At 37.6% G+C, this 23,443-nt stretch overlaps 1 protein-coding gene across 12 annotated transcripts in view; it reads right to left on the bottom strand.

Annotated features, from left to right (window-relative positions):
* Positions 1-23,443, bottom strand: part of TJP1 (tight junction protein 1) — a 237,820-nt gene that overhangs the window by 61,151 nt on the left and 153,226 nt on the right. For all 12 annotated transcript variants that reach the window (XM_017518967.2, XM_017518974.2, XM_017518986.2 and 9 more), the window contains 2 exons: positions 5,658-5,782; positions 4,496-4,598 (listed from right to left, as the gene is read on the bottom strand). In XM_017518967.2, coding sequence (XP_017374456.2) covers positions 4,496-4,598; positions 5,658-5,782 — 228 coding nt within the window. The remainder of the gene's footprint in view (positions 1-4,495; positions 4,599-5,657; positions 5,783-23,443) is intronic.

Here is a 23,443-nt window from a genome sequence, read left to right as displayed (position 1 = left end):
TTTTTTTTTTTTTTTTTTTTTTTTTTTTTTTTTTTAAAGTTAACTGAGAAAGCCTCAGGCAGGTCCTTCAGCAGGTGTTCCACAAGAAGGCACTGCTGTCACAGGAAATGACAGCTCCAAGTGTGTTACTGTCCCTGAAGACCTCCCACTAGGACAAGTTGTGGAGGTGGAAGACAGTGATTCTGATGATCCTGACCCTGGGTCGGCCTTGGCTAATATGTGTACATGTGTCTTTTTACTAAAAAAATTTAAAAAGTAAAAAATAGAAAAATTTAGGCCAGGTGTGGTGGCTCACACCTGTAATCCCAGAACTTTGCAAGGCCGAGGCAGGCAGATCACTTGAGGTCACGAGTTCAATACCAGCCTGGCTAACATGGCAAAACCCTGTCTCTACCAAAAATACAAAAATTAGCCAGACGTGGTAGCAGGTGCCTGTAATCCCAAGGCTGAGGCACAAGAATCACTTGAGCCAGGGAGGTGGAGGTTACAGCGAGCCAAGATCATGCCACCGCACTCTAGCCTGGACAACAGAGTGAAACTGTCTTAAAATAACAAAAAAAAATTTAAATAGAAAAAAGTATTTGTGTATAGCTAGCTGTACAATGTATTTGTGTTTCAAGTGTTATTAAAAGAGTCAAGAAGTTAAAAAGTTTACAGGTTAAAAAAGTTTCAGTAAGCTAAGGTTAATTATTGAAGAAAGAAGACTTTTAAATAAATTTATAAAATATTAAATATATTAAAAATATTAAAATCTTAAAAATAAACTCAGTGCAGCCTAAATGTACAGTGTTTCTAACGTGTACAGCAGTGTGTGGTACTGTCCTGGCCTTCATATTCACTCACCACTTACTCACTGACTCACTCAGAGCAACTTCTAATCCTGCAGGCTCCACTCATAGTGTCCTACACAGGCATTTAACTTTTCTATTTGTTATGTATTTGTACTGTACTTTTTCCATGTTTAGACATACATACTTACCACTGCTTTACAAATGCCTACAGTATTCAGTACAGTAACATGTTGTATGGGGTTTACAGCCACGGAGCAATCCACTATAAGCGTAGTAGGCTATACCTCTCAGGTTTGTGTAAGTACACTGATGTTCACACAATGATGAAATCATGTAATGATGCATTTCTCAAGACGTATCCTCATCATTAAGTAACACATAACTGTTCTGAAATGCTCACAGAGGTTTTTGCTAGGAAGGTGTTTTTGTCTCTTCATTCACTTCTAACGCTTTATTAGCATGTTCAGAATTTTAGTAAAATTATACAGGCTCATTGTATTACAAACTAACTATTTTCAGATGCCTTTCACCTATTGCTAAACAAAATTAAGCATACTTAAGGTAGTTCTATCACCAAGGAGTTCTAACATCTTAATTCAATGGGAAAGAACTCATGTACTGAGCATAATGCCCAAAGGGCTCTCAGTTTATGAAAAGATAATCCCATCAACAAACCACCCCATAATGTAGGAGGCACAGGAGAGAAGGGAGAGATCAGTAGAACAGAGAGTAGGGAAGAGAATCTGGTAGTTCACAATTGGGGAAAATAAACACCACATATACAATGGCCACATATATAAACACCACATATATAATGGCTCTGGTTATGTCTGGGGATGAGGTTCAAAAATGCCACTTATAATCAAAGGCCACACTCTTAGACATGGGGGTTTTATTCTAAGAGTCGTAAGGCAATGAAAGCTTCAATGTAAATTAATGACATGATTGAAACTGTCAAAATGCAAAAATCAACAAATGCTGCTTTTTTAATTAAAACACCTTTCTGCCGAAAGCCCCTACAACCTCTACCCACAGAGCAAAAACACCTTTCCAACTGATAGAGCTTTGTGCAGCCCCCAAATCCTTCTCCTTACATGCTGGGCCAAGAATGTGCTATTTCAAATACATTACTGATTTTAGACCTAACATGATTTCCATGTGGAAAAGTCTTGAGTATAGAAATGCAACTTTCTCAGATATATTATCAATGTAGGCTATGTGTGCCAAATATGTTGCATGGAAAAACAAAACAGCTGAAGATCACAGAGGAACGGAGGGCTCAAAAAGTTGGAAGTATGGGTGAAGCTCACCACACCTCAGAAACAAAGTATGAAAAACAAGTTTTCTAACGTGCTGGCCCCAGAACATGCAGTGAGCTACCCGAAGAACACTCTGCAGAATAATGAGCAGCTAAAGCAAGAGACTGAAGCTCATTCAACTGATCAAACCCAACAAAACTATTAGCAATTTGCTGTTTTAAAACCAAAAAAATCAGCAATTTGCTTTTGTAAACAGTGCAACTAAAAACTGTAATCCACTAGGCAGTCTGTTACAATTTCAAAGTAACACTACAGTTGTAAAACTATGGACTACAATGAGATTGTCAAAACATACAAAATAGGAGATGTCTGTTATCTGGAACAATGCCATAACCAAATACTGGTCCTACTGCGATATGAGAGAACTCTCATCTCACCAGCAATGATGTGGAGATAAGCCATACATACAGCAAGGCAGCCTACACAGGGCAGAAGGACAGAGCAAGTGATGGGTGCAGTCTCAGAGAATGCCCTTTCCAGCTTTTACCACTGCTCCCAGACATCAAAACTCAAAGCAGGCCTCCCTGCACCCACTCTTATCCTTTCCATCAGGTCTGCTGTGGTTCTGAGCATCTGCTGGGAGGCAGAAAGGTTCTCAAAGAACAAGGCAGGGCACATCACCCAGCCTGTTCAGCTTTCTACACCTGAGCTAAGGCTTCAAGGCTACCTTTATCAGTCCTTTCAGAGGCAGGATGGGATAGAAACAGGAGAGGAAGCTGGGTGCCTCACCTGAGGATGGTGGCTCACCTGAGGTGCAGGGCCTGTAATCCCAGTACTTTGGGAGACTGAAGTGGGCAGATCACCTCAGGAGTTCTGAGACCAGCCTGACCAGCATGGAGAAATCCCGTCTCTATTAAAAATACTAAATTAGCTGAGCGTGGTGGTGCATGCCTATAATCCTGGCTACCTGGGAGGCTGAGGCAGGAGAATCACTTGCAGCTGGGAGGCGGAGGTTGCGGTAAGCCAAGATGGCACCATTGCACTGCAGACTGGGCAACAAGAGTGATACTCTATATCAAAAACAAACAAACAAAACCGTGGAGGAGCAAAGAGGATGAAGTGGCTCCTGGGGTCCTCAAATGTGAATATCATTTTAAGTAAGACTTTTGGCTGGGCGTGGTAGCTAATGCCTGTAATCCCAGCACTTTTGGAGGCCAGGGCAGGCAGGCACATCACTTGAAGTCAGGAGTTCGAGACCAGCCTGGCCAACATGGCAAAACCCCATCGCTACTAAAAATACAAAAACTAGCTGGGTGTGGTGGCACGTGTCTGTGTTCCTAGCTACTTGGGAGGTTGAGGCCCAAGAATTGCTTGAACCCAGGAGGCGGAGGTTGCACTGGGCCAAGATCACGCCACTGCACTCCAGCCTGAGTGACAGAGTGACAGTGTCTCAAAAAAATAAATAAAACTTTTACATTAAATCTACTGTGCTAAATTTGCCAAGTTTTAACTGTGATTTGAGGCCAGTCATCAAGAGTTAACTGAATTTCTTTTCCCTTAATAAAAAGTAGACTTCTCAGAGAAATATGAAATAAGGACTCTAGCTATAGAGTAAAAAAGTAACATTAAATGTACTCTGAACAACTCTACAAAAAACAATGTCAGATCTTCTCTCTCCTCAAACTATCAGAGTAACAAGGAAAGTAGATGCTGACAAATATGTATTCAAGCGATAATGCAAAACTTGCCCAGTAAATCAATCTTATACCAGAAAATAGGGCCATATATTTCAAACTAACTACATACCAAGATCCAATCTAACTTCAGTACAGTCATGTGCCACTTGACAATGGGGATATATTATGAGAAGTGAATTGTTAGGCAATTCTGTCTTTGTGCAAACATTGCAGAATGCATCTTCCCAAACCCAGATGGTACAGCCTACTACACACATATCTAGGCTACATGGGATAGGCTACTGCTCCTAGGTTACAAGCCTGTATAGCATGTTACTGTACTGAATACTACAGGGGACTGCAACACAATGGTAAGTATGTGTGTATCTAAACACGGTAAATACAGTACTATAATCTTACGGAATGAATCACTGTCGAATATGTGGTCTGTTGTTGAACAAAACATTGTCATGCAGCATGTGACTGCAGAGGAGGAAAAAAGGAGGAAACATTAAGCCAGAAAGAGGTAACTATTCAATGGTCCCCTTTCCTTTTTAAACTGAAAAAAATCCTGGTATCTAAACTTTGAGAAAATACACATACCAGTGACAAACCACCAGTGTTAGAACATTCTTAAGTGTAATACTAACTTTGGAACTACTGTTTCCATTTTCATTTTCTTAAATAGGAAAGATAAATTCAAATACCAGAAATGTACCAATAATACAGTTGAGGTACCTTTACTAAATTAAAGAGAAGAGATACTTACAATTTTCGCATTTTTCCCACTTTTCCTTAGTTGCTGAACAGCAAAAGCATGTTCAACATTATCCATTGAAACTCCGTTAACCATTGCAACTCGGTCATTTTCCCTAGGGAAAAAAGGGCACAAAACAGTATGTGAGACAAAAACATTTTGGTAAGTTTATGATGATATTTTCAAGATAGGTACTTCTAAAATGTATTCTAATTATGAACTAACTAATAATTTCTCTTCAGATCAACAATAAAATAATGTCAATCGATTTACTTTCAGATATCTGTACAGAACGTTTAACAAGTAACTAACAACAGGTCTTTAATTTTTTAAGTCATTAACAAAGTATTTCCCCAAAAGACTGAACAGATTTCACAATACATGAAATGATTCTTAGTAGTACAGTTACAGGGCATTAAATGATACTAAGTCATATAGCTGGAAAGCTTATTCCCTTTTAAAAAGTAAACTTTTCATAATTTAATTTTCTTTTAATTCTTCTAATTATAGCGTCATTATTTTGGTAGTATATTTTGTGTTTCTCTTTATCTTGCTAATCTTCATATGGCACAAAAAGGGTGCAAGACTTGGGGAGAGAGGCTTCTGAAAGCTAGATTTTACCCAAAATGGAATTAGAAATTTTCTTTTTCACCATTTTTACAGTTACACATTCTACTTAAAGTGAGTGAAGCTAGCTTTTCATTTACGATAGAGATAAAGCTTCCTTTTATTTTCTTTGGAGACAGGGTCTTGCTCTGTCGCCCAGGCTAGAGTACAGTGGTGCAATCAGGCTCACTCCAGCCTCAGAATCCTAAGCTCAAGGGATTCTCCAGCCTCCCAAGTAGTTGGGACTCCAGGCAAATGCCACCATTTCCAGCTGATTTTTACATTTTTCTGTAGAGATGGGGTCTCCCTATGTTGCCCAGGTTGGTATTCAATTCCTGGTCTCAAGTGATCCCTCGGCCTCAGCCTCCAAAAGTGCTAGGATTATAGGAATGAGCCACCATACCTGGCCAAAGTTTCCTGTTTCAGTAAACATGTTAATTTAAGGAAGAATATATGAACCATAGCACAGGTGGTGTGTGAATATGGCAAAATCACTAAGATAGTAGGCCAGTGCCTGAGGACAGGAACACTGCTTGTCGCACAGGTGCCTAGGATAAGTAGCTCTTACTGTAGCTGTCCTTCAGCTGGTCCTCCTTTCAGCACATCTGAGATCACTATTGATGTCTCCCCACTCTGAAAATGAGGATTATCTCGTCCACCAGATATTGCAATTCCGAATCCAAATCCAGGAGCCTAAAGTAAAAATCACAGTAAAATACTGCTATTAAGGACAAAAATAATTGTTATATCATACTCTACAATCTAGAGAAGTCAAAATACAAAACTTACAATCTTAATACATCCATGATCCATAAACACTCACTTGCATAGTTCCCTATTAGAACTATATTTGTACGAGAATGCAAGCGCAAATAACTACTGGACATAACAGAATATTTAAAATTGCCAACTATATACATGTTCTTTAAAAAACAAAGACATTTAAAAATTATTAACGCTGAAATCCTGACTTTATTTTTGAATATCAGAAGAGGCCCTGAGGAGACTGGCAATGTCCAGTGTGATCATCATTCATACCGGCAACTGATTTAGGAGATGACAGACATCCAGCATTTGTCATTTTACATAACAAAATACCAATTGCTTTGAAAATAAAGTATTAGTTATTTCAACATTCAACAACTTCTGCAAACTTCTAAAAATCTCTGGAATAATGTCTTGTGCACACTATATAACAGAAGGTGTACATTAGCCACACTGAACAAACATTGTAAAATTACCTTTTTAAAAAACTAAATTACAATAAGCTACACTTCTGAAAGAGCCTAGAATCTTTGCCACAATGACTCAGGACAGGCCAGTATAAAAAAATTCAAAATATCTTCAAGTTATTAAAAAATTACCTAATCTCAAAGAAATCTATACTATTCTCTAGAAAGGAAATGGAGTACCTAGAGTAGTCTAAAGAGGTATCATACATTTTCTTAAGGCTACAGAATCATTAAGCCAGAAATGTATGTTTTTTGTATAAAATTGTACAATTCAAACTGCCTGAGAACAAAGGTAACAGCTTTCTCTCTCAGCTTTCCAGTCCTCAACAGAGGACACTATGTTTACCATGAATAGTGCATATATCACCTTTCCTCCTATCCCAAAGCCTACAGAAGTAGCAAAAGAAAAAAAAGCCTCTTCTTAAAAAAGAATAAATACCAACTATTTCAAGTATCCATCAACTGATGAATGGATAAATAAACGGTGGTATATCCATACAATGAAATATTGTATGTAAAAAGGAATGAAGTACTGATACATAGTATAACATGAATGAACCTTGAAAACATCATGCTAAGGTGAAAACAGTTCACAAAGGTCTATATATTCTACTATTCCATTTACATAAAATGCTCAGAAAGGCAAATTATAGAGACAAAAACGCAACTGGTCGTTGTCTAGGGCTACACGGATTGGGGAGTGATAAGTCAGTTGGTGTGAGTTGTTTTTTGTTTTTCCCTTTTACAGTAATGAAAATGTTTTAAAATGGACTCTGGTGATGGTCACACAACTCTGAACATGCTAAAAACCAATGAGCTGCATACCTGAATTGTTTGGTATGTGAATTATATGGCAATAAAGTGAATACAAAAAGAAGTTAATATGAAAAAAGAAAATAATAACAAACAGGGAAATCTGTGAGTAATTGAACACGATGGCAACCATCTAAATCTCTTTATATATCTTCCCAAAATTTAATTGAACAAAAACAGATAAGCTACAGTGGTCCTCCCTTATCCTCAGTTTCATGTTCTTAGCTTTCAGTTACCTGAGGTCAACTGCAGTCTGAAAATTTTAAATGGAAAACTCCAGAAATAAACAATTTGTAAGATTTAAACTGCACACCATTACGAGTAGCGTGATGACATCTTTTGCCATCCTGCTCCATCCCATCTAAGATGTGAATCATCCCTTTGTCCAGTGTCTCCATGCCATAGGGGCTCCTGCTTGTTATAGACATTCAGTAGCTGTCACAGTTATGAGATCAACTGTGGAGAGGTAGCACAATGCTTGTGTTCACGTCACCCTTATTTTACTTAATCATGGCCCCAAAGTGCACTAGTAATGATGCTGGCAATTTAGATATGCCAGAGTTTCCTTTGAGAAGGTGAAAGTCCTCCACTCAATAGAGAGAAAAAAAAAATCATATGCTGAGGTTACTAAGATCTACAGGGAGAAGGAATCTTCTGTTAGTGAAATTGTGAAGGAGGAAAAAGGAATTTGTGCTAGTTTTGCTGTCACACCTTAAACTGCAAGGGTTTGGCCACAGTGCATGGTAAGTGCTTATTTAAAATGGAAAAGGCATTCAACTTTTGAGTAGGGCATTAAACTTATGAGTGGCAGACAGAAACAGAAATGTGCCCCAATTAACAGCAACATTGGGTTTGGTACTATCCGTGAACTCAGGCATCCACTGGGGGAGCGTATGCCCTATGGCTCAGAGGGGACTACTATACATAAAACCGTGTGCTCATCATAATTCAAAGATAATGTTCACATTTCAAAATAAAAGCAGGACTAAAACTTCAAAAATAAATTATTAGACACACATAACTATTAGTATGGCATTAGAAAACATAAAAGACTACAGAAAAAATTCAAATAAATTTGAAAGTCTAAATGAAACATAATTCCTTAAGGAAATATAGACGACCAAAATTGACTCTATTATAAATAAAAAGCTTAAAATGGCCAATTTCTGGAGAAAAAGCAGAAAAATTTATGAGGGAATTATCCCACAAAAAGGCACCGAGCACAAATGATTTCACAGGGGAACTGTGCCAAAACATGCAATATGCAGACAGCCTCAATACAATGTATTGTTCCAGAACATTGATATAAAGGAAACCTTCTAGATTATTTCTATGAAGCAAGTATAATATTGATGGTGAAACCTGATAATTACTGTCCATAATGACCAATCCCCCAACATTACAGCACAACATAATTTATTTTTATCAGTGCAAAATACAAAATAAAAATAAGCAAACAAAAGCCAACATTACATAAATACTCCATGATAAAGAGATTTATTCTAGGAATGCAAGCTTAGTGTATTAGGAAATCCACTGGTATAACACATCCTATTAATAAATCTAAAGAAAAAAATTATATGATTATCTCCAAGATCCTGAAAAAGCCTTTGACAAAATCTGACATTCACTGCTGAAGAGAAAAAAAAGTTGGTGGAAATGCACTGTAACAAACCCTGTTGTTGTATGTTGCTTTTTGTTAAAACACACGAAGAAAATCCAACTTTTCATACACACATACAGTGGTTGAAAAAGAGGAGTTACTGGCCGGGCGCTGTGGCTCAATTCTGTAATCCCAGCACTTTGGGAGGCCGAGGCAGTAGGATCACAAGGTCAGGAGATTGACACCATCCTTGGTAACATGGTAAAATCCTGTCTCTACTAAAATTACAAAAAATTAGGCAGGCATGGTGGCGTGCACCTGCAGTCCCAGCTACTTGGAAGGCTGAGGCAGGAGAACTGCTTGAACCTGGGAGGCGGAGGTTTCAGGGAGCCAAGATTGCACCATTGCACTACAGCCTGGGCAACAGAGCGAGACTCTCTCTCAAAAAAAAAAAAAAAAAAGTTATTTTAGTAGGTGTTTTAGGTAATTAAGAATATTCATATTTGATTTTATGCCAAAAACTTGATAAATGGTAGTTTCCTAAAGGAGAGGAATAACGTACAGTTTGAAACCATATCAATCAACTGTCTGTACTGCTGCATGAATATCTACTGGCCTATTTTACACTTTGAATGGGTATTTTATCTGTGTATAATTTTACTATAGCATGTCTTAGCCTTTTGGAAAATACTGGTTCCCTGAGTTAGGCAAGTCTTCCAAATGATGCCACATTTCACCACATGGTGTATTTTAAAATCATGTGTTACTATTAAGTTCATCAAAAAAGTCTTTAAAGTACTGAAAAACAGATAAAAACTTCTCAAATTTTAATTTTTGTTTTAAAAATCAGTTTTCATCGTTAGCAACAAATACCTTCAAGAATTGTTCTCCTTGAAGCAACAAGGTATTCATTCGTTTTGGAGAAATATGTTTGTCAAACATTCAAGTTTAGATAACCATACATTCCTTCAAGTAAACAATTGTTCCTTCAAGTCAAAGTGATTTCTGCCTTCCATCCCCAACTCAATACACAGCTGCAATTCAAATAATCACACAAGCACTTTAGTACAAGGCAGAAGTACTTAAGGCACGTTTCCCATCTGCATACCTAGACTACTGAAAAAGTATGTACTCAAGGTTGGAAAGTAATAAGACATAATTCTTACTGCTTCAAGTGATTCGTAAATAAAACTGAAAGTTTTCTTTTAATCTATGAGTGTGTGACAATGACTCTTATTGATAAGGTTTGGTGCCACTGCCTTGATTTGGGCTACAAAGCCCACAGTTTTAACCACCATTGTTTCTGAACCTTCACTCAAATAACAACACAATGAAGAAGACAAGTAATATTTTCATATTGTTATAAAAACAGTTTTGCCCTTGAACGCAAAAAAGTTTTCAGGGACCTTCGGGAGTCCACAGACCATACTTTGAAAATGTTGATATTAAAAACCACTTAAACATGAAGGGAGAAAAAATAAAACAAAATAAACACCACAAAAAACAATGAAACAATTTACAAAAGATATGAGATATTAAAACCTGCCAAAAAAAATGCAAATTAAAACCAAAGAACATCAAGAACAGAAAAAGTAAAGCATAACACATTTAAGAAAGGGGAGGCTATAGCGAAACAGGCCGTCTGCTACTGATGGGGACACAAACTGCTAAAACTACTTAGGAGAGGAATTTGGCAATAGCCTAACAAAACTACAAATGTACTATCTTTTGACAGAGCAAACTAGCTTCTAGAAAGTACCCTGAAGATACACATACCTCTCTCACAATACAAAAATAACAAACACACATGGTTATTCATGGTAGATTGTAACTGCAAAATGCTGGAAAAAACCTAAACACCTCAGGCTCAGTAAAGGACTATCCTTAGTCTTTTGGAAAACACTTTTCTTTCCTCCTTCAAAGAGATGGGGACTAATCTTTGAATTTAGTAATTTGAAAAATTATGTAATTTTACAGTATGGACGTACATCTTCTTTGGTAATTCTTTTTTTTCTTTTATTTAAAAGTTAAAAACATAAAAAAGAAATATCAAAAACATTAGGAACTTTCAATAAACAAGACATACATTTTAAAAAATTACTTGTATAAGTGTGTAGTTCAGGCATCTCGTAGGGCAGGTATTCCTGCTACTCAGTGCTTACCACAGTTCACTTAAGGAAGCCTGTGATTTCTTACCCGCTGCAGCTGCAGATAAAAATCACTTGGGAACCATTTCAAAACTGCTTGCTGATGCACGATCCTTAATCTATACCAATTAAGTAAAAATGGGGGAGAAGACTTGGTGGACTTAAAAAAAAAAAAGTAGCTCCCAGGTGATTCTAATGAGCAGCCAGGAACGAGAGCTACAGCTTTCAATGTTTTCTAAATATAAGATCAGTTCATCAAAAATTTCAAAGGGTTCAACTCTTCCCCACCTTCCATTCCCTCTACCTTCACAATTGTCTTATTTGGCCATTTCAACAGATTTCTCACCTCCACCGCACTACAGATATTGGTAGAGCTGTCCCTCTAACACAAAGACCTATTCCAATAGAACCTTGCCCTTAAGTACAAATTCCTTAGCATGCAATGCCTTTGAATACAACTCCAACTTGCTACCCAGCACCCCAGGCTTTGCTCTAAACCCACTTAAATACTGATTCCTGCTTAAGCAGACCATGCATTATCAAGCTGTATGGTTTAACATCTCCTCTCTGCCTAGGATTTCTTTATCACCTCATCAGTCTTGCAAGCTTCAGCTCATCTTTCAAAACCCAGGTTCCATGTCATCTCATTCATAAAACCACCCTTGGCTTTCACAGGTAGAAGTGGCCCATCCTACAACCTGCTGGAGCACATGTACACACTTGTGCTACTTAACACAGCACTACAAGTAGCCTGGGTGATCAAGGCCCTATTTGGGAGAGTCACATATTTAAAACTGAAGGCTAACCTGATTAAGAACACCAAACTTAATCTGCCTTGCTTTTCATCACTTACTTCTAGTTGATCTATTTTAAAACCCCCACTAGCAAGTCACATAGCAAAACCTCCCACGAACTTCCTTACAGATAACTTCTGAATGTGGGTCACTACAGTAAAGGTTGCTTAAAGTTATTTTCAGGAACCAGGAGGCAGATCTTATCCACTTCAAGCTGACTGTGACCACCGACCCTTCAACTGGACCTACATAAATACCTGAAGAGAGGTGACCATTTGATGTCAGTGGGCCAAAACCTCCTTCCTCAGATCATAGAGATACTGCCATTTTTCAAACATGCATTCTATGAAGAGCTGTATAACTTGACTATATGTATGCAATCCTAACTGACTCACTTTTCCTTACCCCCCAGTCTCCCTTCCCCATGCCTTGGAGAACCTTGGTACTCTATTTCAAAAACATCCTTAAAATCCCATCTTTGGAGAGGTGGGTTTGAAATTTGTTCTCCCATCTCCTCATTTGGCAGTCTTGTGAGTAAAACCTTTTCTCTTTGACAAAACAAGTCACTGCAGTGACTGGCTTGCTAGTTGAATATATTTGTTTACATCCTTCAGCTCAATGCAACCCTGCAGAAGCCTGACACAAAGTGGTTCACCAAGTTAGTGAACCTCAACAAATATATGATTGATTATTCGATTTAATTTTAATTCCATTTCCCTTTACAGACTCTTTTTTAAAACTAGCACTAATTAGAGCACTAAAAACAGAATTCTGGAAAAATTAGCAGCAATGAGTATAGGCATGAATGAATCTTCCTGAATAAAAACAAGGCAGGTCAACTACATCACAAACCAAGAATCCAAGTGCAACATTTACAACAAAACTAGGGGGCCAATGTATCCCCCTTACAGTGCAAAATGCAACCAGGACAGGATAAACACCTGGCTATGGAGACTTGCTTAGCATGTGAACCAAGCCATATTATAAAACAAACAAGCAAACAAAATCCATGCCCCCTGCAACAACAACAACAACAACAACAACAACAAACCCACCACCAATTACAGGTGAAAATGAGAAAAAGAAAATAATCAGAATCAAACCTTCTATAGCAGCAGTCCTCAACCTTTTTGGCACCAGGGACTGGTTTCTTTGAAGACAATGTTTTTCCCATAGACCGGCAGATAGGGGGGAAGGTTTCAGGAAGATTCAAGCACATTACATTTATTGTGTACTTTATTTCTATTATGATTACATTGTAATGTATGATGAAATAATCACACAACTCACCACACTGTAGAATCAGTGGGAGCCCTGAGCTAGTTTACCTGCAACTGAATGGTCCCATCTTGGGGTGATGAGAGACAGTGACAGATCATCAGGCAACCTAGATCCACTGTATGCATGGTTCTCACTCCTATGAGAATCTAATGCCACCACTGATCTGACAGGAGGCAGCGCTCAAGCAGTAATGCAAGCAATGGTGCTGGGGGCGGGGTGGCTGTAAATACAGGTGAAGTTTTGCTTACTTGCCTGCTGCTTACCTCCAGCTGTGTGGCTCAGTACAGGTCTATGGCCTGGGGGTTGGGAACCTCTGCTCTACAGAAAATTACTATATAATAGATACTGAGGAGCAAAGTAACATCCTGCAGACAATAAAAGTATGCCTGAAAGAATGCTTAAAGGGAGGGGATTAAAAATGTTATTCGCACAGAAGATACAAGACATGAAAGAATTTGAAAAAGAAATGAAGTGAAAGAATTCAAAACTAAATCTGAAATTTTAAAAAGTCATTTTAGATAGGAATATAAGACCAAAAAATATCTTAAGAAAAAATAGATCAACCTAACATCCTAACATTAAATCAACAATATATACAACATTAACAACCTAACATCACAACAAAAAGAACTATAGGAACAAGAAAAAAATCAACTCCAAAGCTAGCTGAAGACAAGAAATAACAAAAATCAGAGCTGAACTTAAGGAGCCAGACACAAAAAGCCATTCAAAAGACCAATGAATCCAGAAATTGTATTTTTAAAAAAAAAAAAAAAAAATCAGTAAGATAAACTATTAGCTAGATTAATAAAGAAGATGGAAGATCCAAATAAACACAATCAGGACAAAGGGGATAATGCCACTAACCCCACTGCAATACAAGGAACCATCAAAGAATACTACGAACACCTCCATGCACACAAACTAGAAAATCTAGAAGAAATGGATAAATTCCTAGACAAATACACCCTCCCAAGACTGAACCAGGAAGAAACTGAATCCCTGAACATACCAGTAACAAGTACCAAAATTGAATCAGTAGTAAATAGCCTACCAACTAAAAAAAGCCCAGGACCAAATGAATGAATAGTTGAATTCTACATGTACAAACAAGAGCTAGAACAATTCCTACTGGAACTATTCCAAAAATTTAGAGGAACACCACCCCAACATACTCTACGAGGCCAGCATTATCCTAATACCAAAACCTGGCAAAAACATCACACAAAAAAAGAAAACTTCAGGCAAATATCTTTGATAAACATTGATGTAAAAATCCTCAACAAAACACTAGCAAGCTGAATCCAACAGCATATCAAATAGCTAATCCACCACAATCAAGTAGGCATTATCCCTGGGATGCAGGTTGGTTCAACATATGCAAATCATTAAATGTGATTCACTACATAAATAGAACTAAAGACAAAAACCACATGATTATCTCAATAAATGCAGAAAAGGCCTTCAATAAACTTCCAAATCCCTTCACATTAAGAACTCTCAATAAACTAGGCATTGAAATTGAAGGAACACATCTCAAAATAATAGAAGCTGTATATGACAAACCCACAGCCAACATCATACTGAATGGGCAAAAGCTGGGACATTCACCTTGAGAACCAGCTCAAGACAAGGATGCCCTCTCTCAACACTCCTATTCAACATAGTATTGGAAGTCCTCACCAGAGCAATCAGGCAAGAGAAAGAAAGAAAAGGCATCCAAATAAGAGAGGAAGTTAAACCATCCCTGTTTGCAGGTGACATGATTCTATATCTAGAAGGCCCCACAGTCTTAGTGCAAAACCTTTTTAAGCTGATAAACAACTTCAACAAAGCTTCAGGATACAAAATCAATATACAAAAACCATTAGCATTATTATACACCAACAACAGCCAAGAGCCAAATCAGGAATGCAATTCACATGGAATCAAAAAAGAGCTCAAATAGACAAGACAATCCTAAGCAAAAAGAACAAAGCTAGAGGTATTATGTTATCCAACTTCAAACTAAACTACAGGACTACAGTGACCAAACAGCATGGTCCTAGAAAAAAAAACAGACACACAGATCAACAGAACGTAACAGGGAGCCCAGAAGTAAGGCCACACACCTATGACCATCTTATCTTCAACAAAGCTGACAAAAACAAGCAATGGGGAAAGGACTCTTTATTCAATAAATGGTGCTGGTATAACTGGGAGCCGCATGCAGAAGACTGAAACTGGAACCCTTCCTTATACCATACATAGCAATCAACTCAAGATGGATTAAAGACAATGTAAAACCCAAAACTATAAAAACCCTAGAAGACAACCCAGGCAATACCATTCTAGGCATAGGAACTGGCAAAGATTTCATGTCAAAGATGCCAAAACCAATTGCAACAAAAGCAAAAATTGACAAATGGAATCTAATTAAACTAACGAGCTTCTGCACGGCAAAAGAAACCATGAAAAGAGTAAAACAACAACCTACAGAACATGAGAAAACATCTGCAAACTATGCAAAGGTCTAGTATCCAGTATCTATACATAATTTTACAAGAAAAAAACAACCTCATTAGAAAGTGGGCAAAGGACACGTACAGACACTTTTCAAAAGAAAACATATGTCGCCAACAATCTTATGAAAAAATGCTCAACATCAGTCATCATCGGACAAAGGCAAATCAAAACCACAATGAGCAGGTGAGCCACCTGGTGGCTCATGCTTGTAATCCCTGCACTATGGGAGGCTGAGGCAAGTGGATTCCCTGAGGTCAGGAGTTCGAGGCCAGCCTGACTAATTCAGTGAAACTATGTCTCTACTAAAAATCTCAGCTACTTGGGAGGCTGAGGCAGGAGAATTGTTTGAACCCAAGAGTGAAGGCTGCAGTGAGATAAGATCACACCACTGCACTTCAGCCTGGGAAACAAAAGCAAAACTTCGTCTAAAAAAAAAACAATAAAAAGGCCAGATGAGACATCATCTCATACCTGTCAGAATGGCTAATATTAAAAAGTCAAAAAAAATAACAGATGCTGGCAAGACTTCAGAGAAAAGAGACTGTTTATACACTGTTGGGAAAAGCAGGATGGCAATTCCTCAAAGAGCTAAAAAGAGAACTACCATTCGAGCCAGCAATCCCATTACTGGGTATATACCCAAAGTAACAGAAATCAGTCTATCATAAAGACACATGCACATATATGTTCACTGCAGCACTATTCACAATAGCTACGACACAGAATCAACCTAAATGCCCATCAATGGAAGACTGGATGAAAAAAAAGTAATACAAGTATGCAGCTATAAAAAAGAACAAGATCATGTCCTTTGCAAGAACATAGCAAACTAACACAGGAATAGAAAACCAAACACTGCATGTTCTCACTTTTAAGTGGGAGCTAAACAATGAGAATACATGGACACAGAGGGAATACACTGGAGACTACCAGAGGGTGGAAGGTGGCAGGTGGGAGAGGAGCAGAAAAACTATTCGGTACTAAGCTTAGTAATAGGTGATGAAATGATCTATAAATCAAACCCCCATGACACAAGTTTACCTACATAACCTGCACATGTGCCCCTAAACCTGTAAGTTTTAAAATAAATAAATAAACATTAAAAAAAAAGAATGCAAGAGATTTTATCAAAAGGATTTGAGAGAACATTACAAACACTGAAGACAGGCAAAAGAGACATGATACCTATGAATAATAGGGGTCGCTACAGAAGCAAATAAGAAAAAAAAAATTTTTTAATGGAAAATAAAACACTTTTCTGATATTATTTTTGAAAAAGCTGAAAGTACTTACTGAAAGAGTTTACATCATTGTGAATATGTGAGTTATCTGAGAATATCAACTCAGGAGGACTAACACCAAAAAATATATTTAAATGACTAAACTTTAAGAAAAAAGAAACAGCAAGGCAAGGACTATATCCAAAAAAACTGACCTTCAAGTACAAAGAACACAGATAACCCAATCAACATGCAAGAACACAGGAAATACTGTCTTTATTATCTCATTCTAAGGAATATAATAAAGAGTAACATTCTGACCATCAAAATGACAAGAGACACATGGATAGGACTGCTAATAAGCATTACATATATACTGTACTTATTTATAATACCAAGATTAACAGTTATATGATCTAGATATGGTAAAAACCATTTTAATACACAGAGAAATAAATTTTTACTGTTTCCAGTCATCACAATTCACAGAGGTAGATTACTCTGAGGCAATAATATGCTCTCTATATTAGACTTACTAAGAGACTATCACGGTACCCTCCCAAGGGATTTTCGAAAGAAAAGAAAATGCCATGTTTTCTCATCTATCCTTAACGTAATAATTGTGCAGGTCTACCAAGATAGTTCATTTTTAAAATATGTTTACATGAAAAATGTACAGGATAAATTTTAGCTTCTGGCCATGGAAGAAAGAGCATCAAAGACTTACCATATTTCAAACTTTTGAAACCTTAAGCAGCCATGAGTAGCAATAACTTCTGTGTTTACATGTCTACGCCTGGCTAGGAAACTGAATTTATGTTAGAACTTGGAAACAGGTCCTGGAATTTTTTCAGTTATGTGTCCTGTTTTACTGGACACTAGCCATGCCCATTCCTTTGTAGTTATGACTGCTTTTGCACTGAATAGTTGCAACAGGGATCTTGTGGTGCACAAAGTCAAGCTAGCCTTTCACAGAAAAGGTCTGCCCACCCATGGGTTAAAGTATTTCTTGGTTCCTTTAAAAAAAAAAAAAAATCCTGAAAATGGTTTCCATTTCAGAAATAATTGCTGAATTTCTTCTCCAAAGATTCCTCTGTTCCTATTGAACATGCCCAATTACCTACTTAAGGATTCCACTTGCTGCCTTTTATTTTACTCTCCCATTTTTCCACACCAAACTTGTACAATCAGCTAACTTACAACTTTCCTCACTAATTCTTCTAGTCTTACTTTTCACCCCTTATTTTCCCATCTAACCTTTCAACATTCAGTGGAACCTGTTCTAGCCATTTGTTTTCACAGTAATCACTGAGATCACAGAATATGTATGTAAACCTGACGGAGTCTTAGCAATTGTCTATTCCAGCTCCCTTCTTACAGGTGAAGTGAGAAGGTCTGGGTCCAGTGTGTCTCTATACTACTTGCCAATCATGACCTTATGTAAGACTTCCATAGATTTGAGTTCCCTCAGCTGAATAAGAGAGATTTTAATTTTATCAGCTTTAATATAATTTGATTCCATGGTGGTCCCAAGAGATGTTAAAGGCCTATTCAAAATTAGTTAGTGGTAAGCCCAAACAGATTAGAAGTCAAAAGACTCAAGCGTGCAGATTTTCTACCAACTTGGTAGTTCTCAAAATGTTGTTCAATCTTCTATGACTGTCAGACTGATTTGGTTTTTTGACACTTGTGTTCCCTGGGTGATCAAATTGTGTGTGTCTTCCTGTTCATTCTTTTAGTTCTGATTCCCAAATTACAGTTTTCATTTCTCATTCCTGTTCCATTTTCCTATTTTCAGCTTCTTATAGAATATCTTCAACTGTCCTTCAAGACTGTCATTTTCCCTATAAAATTAACCTCATCACTGATGCTCTAAATAATCTTTGGCTCCTCCCTTGCCAAATTACCTACGCTTTATTTTATTCACTTTATTGCATGTATGGAGACCCCTTCGTGTAGTTAATGTGAATTTCTTGAGTTCTTAATTTCAGAAATGATGTTCCATGAACTTTTTGTTTATTTTTTAGAGACAGGGTCTCACTCTGTTGCTCAGGCTGGAGTGCAGTGGTGCGATCATAGCCCACTGTAACCTCAAACTCCTGGGTACAAGAGATCCTCTCACCTCAGCCTCCTGAAATAACTGGGACTAGTACACCATGCCGGGCTAAGAATGCCGGGGGGGGGGGTGGGGGAGGGTGTGTGTGTGTGTGTGTAAACAGGGTCTCACTGTTGCCTTTCTTGGTCTTGGACACCTGGCCTAGAATGATGCTCCCGCCTTGGCCTCCCAAAGCACTGGAATTACAGGGGTGAGCCACTGTGCCAGCTACATTTACAAATTGTAAATTAAACTTGACATATAAATGGAAAGAGCACTACATGCTGAGTCCAAACCTGAGTTCAAGTTCTAGCTCTTAAGGGGCATTTTATTAGACCCTTCTGAGACTCTGCTTACTTCACCTGGTTATTAACACCTAATTCACAGACGATAATAATGAAGGATCTGAAAAACCTGTAATGCACTCTGTAAGTGCAACCAATAGCCTTCTACCAGATAAAGGGAGTATATCTTAGATTACATGCTTGCTTCAGCTTAAATACAGGTATTGATCGACTTACCACCTATGCAACTTACAACCATTCGACTTTACGACCACAATCGCTAGCCACGGCTGCTCCACGTCTGGCAGTGCAAACGTTGCCCAGCTGGGCATACAACAGTGCGGACCAGCTTCCGGCAGCACTACCATCTCCGCGTACACCATTTCAACTGTACACATAGCCTACTCAACTTATGACCAAATCGTGTTATGACCGGTCCGCAGTCCCGACCGTGGTTGTAAGTCAAGCACTAGCTGTACTTATATCTATCAGAGAGCAGTTTGGAGCTGCTGGACAGATAAGTAAAATTCCTTTTATCACTTTATTGATATGTAATTCACATATCGGAAATTCACTCATTAAAGTGCATGATTCAATGGTTTTAGTATGTTCACAGTTGCACCAACCATCACCGGTTACAGACGGTGCCAGGACAGCTGGTTAACCACATGCAAAACAATGAATCTGGACTCCTACCTGACAACATTGACAAGATTAAGTTTAAAGAACCATAGGTCTAACAGCTTAAACTCTAAACCTCTTTGAAGAAAACACAGGAATAAATCTTCATAACCTGGGTTAGGCAATGGTTTATTGAATATGATGTCAAAAGTATAAGCAACAAAAAAGAAAATAGATAAATTGGACCCCATCAAAATTTTGTAATATTTTCATCACCCTAAAAAATTCCCTACCCTTTCGCCATCATCTCTCAATCCCTCAGCCTTGGCAACCACTAATACAACTCTCTATTCACCTACACTGAATACTTCACATAAGTGGAATCATGCAATATATGTTCCTAATTTATGACTGGCATTTTCACTTGGCATAATGTTTTCAAGGTTCATCAATGCTGTAGCATGTATCAGTACTTCATTTCTTTTTATTGCTAAATAATATTACATTCTATGAATATATCATAATTTGTTTATATTATTCATCAGCTAGTAGCCAGATCTATTATGAATAACGGTGCCATGAACACTCACGTATAACCTATTACGTACACATTTGGTTTCCTTTCTCTCGGAGGTATACCTATGAGTAACTGTCCAGCTGTTTTCATCAGCGGCTGCGCCATTTTACAGTCCCATCAGTGATGTACAAAGGTTTTAATTTATCCACATCCTTGCCAACATTTATTGTCTTTGTGATTATAGCCATCCTAGTGGGTGTGAAGGGGTATTTCATTATGCTTCTTGATATACATTTCCTTGAAGGCTAATGATATTGAACATCTTTTTATGCGTTTATTGCACATTCATACATTTTTGAGGAAATACGTATTCAAATCAGTTGCTATTTTTCAACAGATTTGCCTTTTTATTATTCACTTATAAAAGTTCCTTATATATTCCAGAAACAAATCCCTTATCAGACACATGATTTGCAAGTATATTTTCCCATTCTGTGGAATATCTTCTCACTTTCTTGATGGTGTCCTTTGAAGCACAAAAGTTTCTACTTTTGATGGGGTCCAATATATCTGTTTTCCCTTTTGTTGCTTACACTTTCGACATCATCCAGGTCATGAATAATTATCCCTGTGTTTTCTTCAAAGAGGTTTAGAGTTTAAGCTTTTATACTTACACCTATGGTTCACTTAAACTTAATCTTTGTAAATATTGTGAGTTAGGGGTTCAAATTCATTACTTTGCATGTGGTTAACTAGCTGTCCTGGCACTGTCTGTTAATGACTGTTCTTCCCTCCAGTGCACTGCCTTGGCACCCTTGTCCCAAGTTTACCTTTTTGCAATCACCTCCTTAGTTCAAACACTCCCTAACTCACCCTTAAAATTATCTCCTGACTAGTTTCCTTGCTTTCAAAAGTATATTTTGTATACTTTAGTATATAAATACTCATTTAATCATTTACATAATTCTATTTTAGAAAATGAAAAAGCAAAGTAACAATAAGCAACTAGTTCCTGAGGAATCCACTTCATTTCTCCAAGAGTTAGAAAAATGTACTCATTTTCTAAAGGAGAGTACCTGAAAGCTGAAAAGGTGTGGGTGTGTTACAGTAGCAGGAGAGGTGAACACAGGACCCTCTGGATGCAGTTATCCTCTGAAACTATACACCTACACTAACATGATGAGCATTAGACATGTGACTATTAAGCACTTCAAATATGGCTAGTGTTACCTGAAAAGTACTGACATTGAAAAATGAACAATTTTGTAAGACTCAATTGACAATTTTTAAACTTACCACATGTTGAAATAATATTTTCTACATACTAAGATAAATAAGACCTAATATAAAGTTAGTTTCACTGCTGTTCTACAGTTTTCAATAGGAAGACTAAAAAACTTAAATTTACATATGTGGTTTATACTGTATTACACTGCTGGGCACTGGGCAGCACTGGACAGTGTTGCTGTATACCTCCCAAGAGTGACTTTGTTTGATATGGTTGGTGTCCTGGGGAATTAAATTTTACTTGGCGTAACTAGGTACCAAGCATTAAGGGGATAGAAAATTGACTAAGATTTCCAGCCCTTGTGAAAGTTACAATGTAGTAGGAGATGGGGTAAACAACTATCTGAGGTACATATTCACCTGTCACTGAGGACCAGCAGAGAGATCAGAATCCATGAGCAGGCAAATTCTGCCTTTTTTTTTTTTTTTTTTAAATATAATTGCAGGGTGTAGAACAGTGCAACAGTGCTTGGTATACAATGGAGAAAAAATTACTTAGCCTTTAAGAATAAATAGGGTTTAAATGGCTTCTAGAAATGTAAGTTGAAGGAAGTACCCTCTAGGAACGGAAATGAAAGAATGAAGCATATTATATATTATTCCAGACAGTAAAGGTATTGATCGACTTACGACCTATGCGACTTACGACCATTCGACTTTATGACCACAATCGCTAGCCACGACTGCTCCGCATCTGGCAGCGCAAACGTTGCCCAGCTGGGCGTACGACAGTGCGGACCAGCTTCCGGCAGCACTACCATCTCTGCGTGCATATAGCCTACTCAACTTACGACCAAATCGTGTTACGACTGGTCTGTCAGAACCAATTGTGGTCGTCAGTCAAGCACTAGCTGTAAATAGCAGAAAGCCTTAGGTTTTCATCATTTAAATGGCTTTTTAATAACATTACCTCCTGTTTTCATAAAATTGACTGTCAGACGTCAAAGAATATGGATTTGTCCTTATTTGGCAATAGAGAATATCTATACTCCAGGTTTGCCAAAAGAATATAGTTTCAAATTATCCCCTTCACTTACTACCATTGCCAAAAGCCCCCTTGTTAGCCTCAGAGAGAACAAGCTTTCTCATTCCTCTGTGTTTCTTAAAAGTGGGATGCCAGAGGCCATATCCCTCCATTACAAACTGAAGCCTATTTAAAATACATATTATAGGTCCCAGCCCAAACTGAATCAGAATCTCTGGTGGGTAGGGACTGCCCAGTTGATCCCTCTTTACAGGAAAACCTGGAGAGCCACTGCTCTAATCAGTGGTCGGCACACTGTGACCCACAGTTGGAACACACCCACATTCATTTATTTATCTGTTGTCTATGGTTACTTCTACCATACAACTGCGGTAGTTTTGACAGAGATTTATGGTCTGCAAGTCCTAAAATATTTCTTTACTATCTGGCTGTTTATATAAATACTCGGCTGACCCTGCTCTAGATAGACTAAATTTTATTCTGCATCATCTTAGAACACCAAAGGACTGAGACAATTGAAAATACTGTTCTGTCACCTCAGAGAAAGAATTCAATTAAGTTATGCTTTGGCATAACTCTCAGCTGGCTTTTTCCTTGTACAAAGATTTTTAAAATGTTATTTTTAATTATTAAATAAGTTGTATGTATTTATAGGATACATGTGATACATTTTGATACAAGTATATAATGTGTAATGATTAAATCAGGGTAACTGGGATATCCATAACCTCAAGCATTTACCATTTCTTTGTTGTTAGGAACATTCCAATTTCACTCTTTTAGTTACTTTGAAATATACAATAAATTAGCAATAGTCATCCTATTGTGCTACCAAACACTGTATCTTACTCCTTCTAACTGTATTTGCAGCCATTAACCAAGTCCTTTCTATCCCCACTACCCTTCCCAGTCTCTGGTAACAATCATTCTACTCTGTTTCCATTAGTTCAATTTTTTTTTTTTTTTTTTT

The sequence above is a fragment of the Cebus imitator genome, unplaced genomic scaffold (assembly GCF_001604975.1).
Source record: "Cebus imitator isolate Cc_AM_T3 unplaced genomic scaffold, Cebus_imitator-1.0 Scaffold19, whole genome shotgun sequence".
NCBI classification, from domain to species: Eukaryota; Metazoa; Chordata; class Mammalia; order Primates; family Cebidae; genus Cebus; species Cebus imitator.
The sequence above is the reverse complement of the archived record's forward strand: the minus strand, read 5'-3'. Positions and strand labels throughout refer to the sequence as shown.